Raw genomic sequence first — 5,382 nt, 5'->3', positions numbered from 1 at the left:
ATTGGTCCTTAGGTCAAGGTTTTGACCTTCAGGCCTAGTTCACTACACTGTCACACAATGATCTCTCAAAATGTTAGCGAATACACCTGTACCAGGGAGTTTGTGAGGCATATTTGTTAGAAACAGGTCTAAGATGGAGGACTTTTCAGGACGGTTTTTGTTTAGTCTAGTCGGAGAGTTAATCAGTTGGGTTAGACTGAGAGACAGGCAACATTCCTTGAATTTATCACGGGGGGGGGGGGGTCGACTTACCCCAGTCAATGTTGAAATCTCCTGCCAAAAATATCTCTTTGAATTTTAAATTAACAAGGAAATCCATCAGGGAAGACTGAGCCTCAGGAGTTGCTGAAGGTGGACGATAACATCATACTACAGATAAGATCTGGCCTCCGTTCAAAGTGATGTTTAAAGTTAAGGCTTCAAACTGGTTTGGAATTGTTTTAGAAGACACAAGACTAGCCACCAGACAATCTCTGATGTAAACAGCGACTCCCCCCTCCCCTTTTTTGACGATCACAGCAGTAGATGTCAAATCCATTGATTGCCAGGTCATTATTCATTACAGATTTGTTGAGCCAGATTTCAGAGATCAAGATTACATCTGCCCCAGAAGAACTTACCAGAATTTTCAAGGCATCAAGTTTTCTCAGAAGGCTACGAGCGTTTACATGTAGAAAATGAAGTCCTGACATGTTTTTAAAGTCATTTGATGTCATATAAATAGTGGGGGGTCCAGGGTTGGGATGAATCCCTGAGAGCAGTACAACATTATTATCAGACATTTTCTTGAGTTTTTCGTGACTGATGTGTAATTACAGGAGTTAACAGTGTGACAATTAGCCCCCATAATCGAACCATGAGAAACATTAAAGAAGACGCAATCATTCAGAACCCAAAAACAGTGAAAGTTGCAGTGATGGGCAGATCCAAGTGTATTAAGAAGGTTCAGTGACTCCAGATAGTCTGAGATCTGAAAATGGTGACAATAATATGAATGGTGCAGAAAAGTCTCAGACCATAAGACATCACAAATCAAATGGGCAAACAAACCCGACGAGGTGGCCCAACTGCAGTTTGAGTTGGGCTGAGGGGGCTCCGGCCCCTTGTGAAGATGGATGGATGCTCCCATGGGAAATAGAAGCTGGGTCCAGAACCAACAGGCAGAAACAGATAATTCGCAACAAATAGCATAACGAGCTGCCAGAAAATCTTCCTGAAGTGAAAGGCATGGCCCTTGCCCGTTTCAGGCTAACAGGGGACAACAGCGTGATCTGGAATAAAAATAATTAATATCCAGGTGAGTTTGGATGGAGGCCTGTAACAACTCCAATGCAAACTCCAAACTTCTCTCGAGCACCACGCAGCGCTGTTCCTCCATGCTGCTCCTCCACGCTGCTCCTCCACACTTGCATGCATATTTTTGGTCTGTGGGAGGAAACCGGAGTACCCAGAGAAAACCTACGGATGCACGGAGAGAACATGCAAAACTCCATCCAGAAAGGCCCCCGGGTAGGGATTTGAACCAGGAACCTGCTCACTGAGAGGCAGCAGCTCTACCAGTTCTGTCACCGTGCTACCAGCCTAAGAAGAACCAACCTGTAATAACTCTGGGTAATATCCCTTAGAGGAGAGGCTGCAGTGTGGTTTAGCTATAACTCAAATGGTAAGTCTACTGGGTCGATCAAGAGCCCTCATATGTGAGCAGAGTGGACAGGAGAGGGCTCAGCACACAGCCCTGAGGGGAGCCAGTGCTGAGGGTTATGGTGGAGGAGGAGAAGTTGTGTATTCTCACAGACTGCGGTCTATTTGTTAAGAACTCAGGTTCTCCACCTCACTGAACCATCACCTCTGGAAGTCTCGACTGAGCTGTAAGAGAACTTCCTACATTTCTTTTTGGAAAAAAATTGCTACCACCCAGGCTCTCATTTCCCCTCCAACTCATGACCCATCCATCCCACCTCAATCTGTAACTATATTTGACCATTTTGAACCCATCACTCTATCTTCTCTAGAGCAGGTCATGTGCAGCTTGAAACCTTCTGGTTCCCCCTTTGATGTGGTCCCCCATCGACTACTAAAGGAGGTTTTTTCTTACTCTAGGTCCATCCATTCTTGCTATTGTAAATAGTAGTTTATCCACTGGCATGGTGCTAAAAACCGTTAAACATGCTGCTGTCCAGCCTCTCCTGAAAAAAACCAAACCTTGACCCCTCAGTCGTATCCAACTTCCGGCCTGTCTCCAAACTCCCATTTGTTTCTAAACTACTGGAGAAAATAGTTGCGTCCCAGTTGAAGTGCTTCATGGAGGGTCACGCTATCTTAGAGCTATTCCAATCTGGCTTTAAACCTCTCCATAGCACTGAAACTGCCCTACTGAAAGTTTTTAATGACACTTTCTTATCCACAGATGCCGGTGATTCTGTGCTGCTTGTCCTGTTGGACCTCACAGCCGCCTTTGACACCATTGACCATGAGATCCTCATTGCTAGGTTGGAGCAGTGGGTGTGTATTACAGGGTCAGCCCTCAATTGGTTCAGATCTTACCTCGCTGAGAGATCCTTTTGTGTCTCCATCAAGGATTTTAGTTCTGCAGCGGCATAGCTTAAATGGGGGGTTCCGCAGGGGTCCATCCTGGGTCCCCTCCTATTCTCTTTATACCTACTGCCATTTGGTACTATTTTCCGGAAACACACCATACCCTTTCACTTCTATGCCGATGACTGTCAAATTTACTTCCCCCTAAGACACAATGGTACATGCTCTATTCAACCTCTGCTCAACTGCCTGGCTGACATCAGGGACTGGATTGCTTTAAATTTCTTAAGTTTCAAAGAAAAGAAGTCTGAAGTCACGTTGTTCCCTCCCAACAACACAATCACAAACCACTGTATCGACCTGTCCGCTCTAACCCTGTCAGAAAAACAAAGAGTCACTAATCTGGGCGTGATAATGGACCCTTCCCTGAAACTTAACAATCATGTAAACGTGATTGTTAAATCATGTTTCTTCCAACTGAGGCGGCTGTCTAAACTGAAGCCCATATTATCCAAAAATAACCTGGAGACAATAATGCATGCATTCATTACATCTAGGCTTGATAACTGCAATTTGCTCCTGTTTGGTATCAGTCAGACCTCCATTGCACGACTACAACTGGTCCAGAATGTAGCAGCCTGATTTTTAACCAGTACAGGCAAAAGAGAACACATTACACCAGTTTTGGCCTCACTGCACTGGCTACCGGTTCACCTTCAAATCCAGTTCAAAATACTCCTGTGTGTCTACAAATCGCTGGACAGTTCCCCCCCATCCCCCCCACCCCCATCTCTCTGATCTGCTACAGCCATATGCACCACCACGTTCCCTGAGGTCAGCGGACCAGTTGCTCCTCACAGTTCCAGGAACTCGTCTTAAGCGCAGAGGTGACATGGCCTTCTCTGTAGCAGGACCAAGACTTTGGAACGAGTTACCTCTGCTTGTCAGACAGGCCCCCTCCATCTTGGTTTTCAAGTCCCGTTTAAAACCCCACTACTATTCAGTAGCTTTCAACACCAGATGATCTGTGTTTTGAACCTGTATGCTCCACACTGGTTAGTCGTCATATTTATTATCTGCATCGTTTTTATGTCTATATTCTGATTTACCTCATTTTGTATATTGCTTTGTGTGTTATCTGTTTTTCTGTCTGTACAGTACTTTGGTTGGCCTTGTCACTATTTTAAGTGCTCTATAAATAAAATGGTATGGTATGGTATGGTAAGAAGTCTATTACCCAGTTGCAAATGGATCGGGCTTAGTCCTAGTGTGAGTAGTTTGTCCATCAGTATTTGGGGCATCATGGTATTGAAGGCAGATGCGAAGTCCACAAAGAGCATACAGACGTAGGAGTCCTTCTACTCCAGGTGGGTGAGAGCAGTGTGAACTACAGAGGAGATGGCGTCTTCTGTTGATCGATTTTAATGGTATGCGTACTGGTGAGGGTCTTCACTGATCTTGATGGTTGTTTTGATGTGGGTCATGACCAGTCTTTCGAAGCATTGAGCAACTATCGGGGTGAGGGCTACGGGCCAATAGTCATTCAGACCAGCTGCCATCAAACCAGCTTATGTAAGCTGCTTTCTCTTGCCTTTGCTGTCTTGGACCCCTTAAAAGAGCAAGTTTGCTGAGAACCATGTTCTCTTTGAAATCTGATTTGAAGAAATCTAATAAATGTCTAATAAATAAATTTATAATAGCATTAATAAATGAATGTCACCAAGTCACAAAAATGTGAATATTTAAAATAGTGCAATGCAGAATAATTATTGATTATTTCAACATACATAAAAAATAAACATGAATTTGAGTGTTAGTTATGTAATGTGATGGTGAAAACACTTTAAAGTTGATAAAATACTGTTTTTGTAAACTGCTTTGAAATCTTTGAGAGTTTGGAATTTTAAAGACGGCAGCAAACTTTGTTCTTAGTTGCATTTAGACTACTCTTTAGCTCGTCAGTCCTGTCAGAATTGCTACAACTAAACTGAGGACATTAAAAATGCTGTCTACAACAGATAAATTTAGTTTTTTTTAAATAATCTTTCCTCAGAACCTAATTTCAAAATATCTAAATGATCCCTTTAATTTCTACAGAGTTCCCAAAAAGTTTAGTAGTTTGACAAAAAGGTTGCAAGGTTTGTGAAAAAAATTTTTTTTTAACTTATTCTGCACAGAGCAGGAACATGATGCTCACCTGTAACCAAGAAACGCCATCAGAGCAACGACGTTCAAAGGGGTTGGGGCTTCAGTTGGACAGGGCACTTTACAGCTTTTCACCTGCAACATAGGTCCCACACTGCTCTGTTTTAGATGGTTCAAAGCTCCGGTCAATGCCCCTGAACCACAAGAAGCTACTGTCTGATTAGACCATCTGTAGCGGACGTGCAGAAAGCGGGATTGTACATAACAAAGTCCCACACGGACTTGCTCCCCTGGAATACCACAACGGTCACACACAGACCAGGACTGGAAGCTGGTGAAGACCTGGTACAAAGGGTGAGTATGCACCCTGATGTTCTTCTGGTGCCTCCTCTGCTCCTCAGTGACCCTAGTGGAACCAATAGATCGAGTTGGATGTTATTATTTCAGAGACGTTTTCCTTTTTCAAATTTCATACTCACAGATTCAAATTTTTAATTACATTTTTTGTAAATTCTTAAGATATTTTTGAGATAAAACAATCTGTAAATGTACTGTAATTTACAGTGTGTCGATAGTGATGTTTATTTTCTGCGTGCATAGGTATAATTTTTAATTTTCTGGGTTATATTTGCTCTAAGTCCAAAATGTTTTTTATTTATTATTATTATTATTATTATTATTATTATTATTATTATTATTATT

At 42.6% G+C, this 5,382-nt stretch overlaps 1 protein-coding gene across 1 annotated transcript in view; it reads right to left on the bottom strand.

Moving 5' to 3' along the window:
• The window catches only part of LOC119416589 (Ig-like V-type domain-containing protein FAM187A), a 178,727-nt gene that overhangs the window by 75,313 nt on the left and 98,032 nt on the right, over positions 1–5,382 (bottom strand). The window contains exon 10 of the mRNA XM_037683778.1: positions 4,733–5,047. Within this exon, the coding sequence (XP_037539706.1) occupies positions 4,733–5,047 (315 nt within the window). The remainder of the gene's footprint in view (positions 1–4,732; positions 5,048–5,382) is intronic.

This window comes from Nematolebias whitei, chromosome 11, assembly GCF_014905685.2.
Source record: "Nematolebias whitei isolate Nwh7 chromosome 11, NemWhi1, whole genome shotgun sequence".
NCBI classification, from domain to species: domain Eukaryota; kingdom Metazoa; phylum Chordata; class Actinopteri; order Cyprinodontiformes; family Rivulidae; genus Nematolebias; species Nematolebias whitei.
This window is presented reverse-complemented; position numbering and strand designations above follow the sequence as displayed.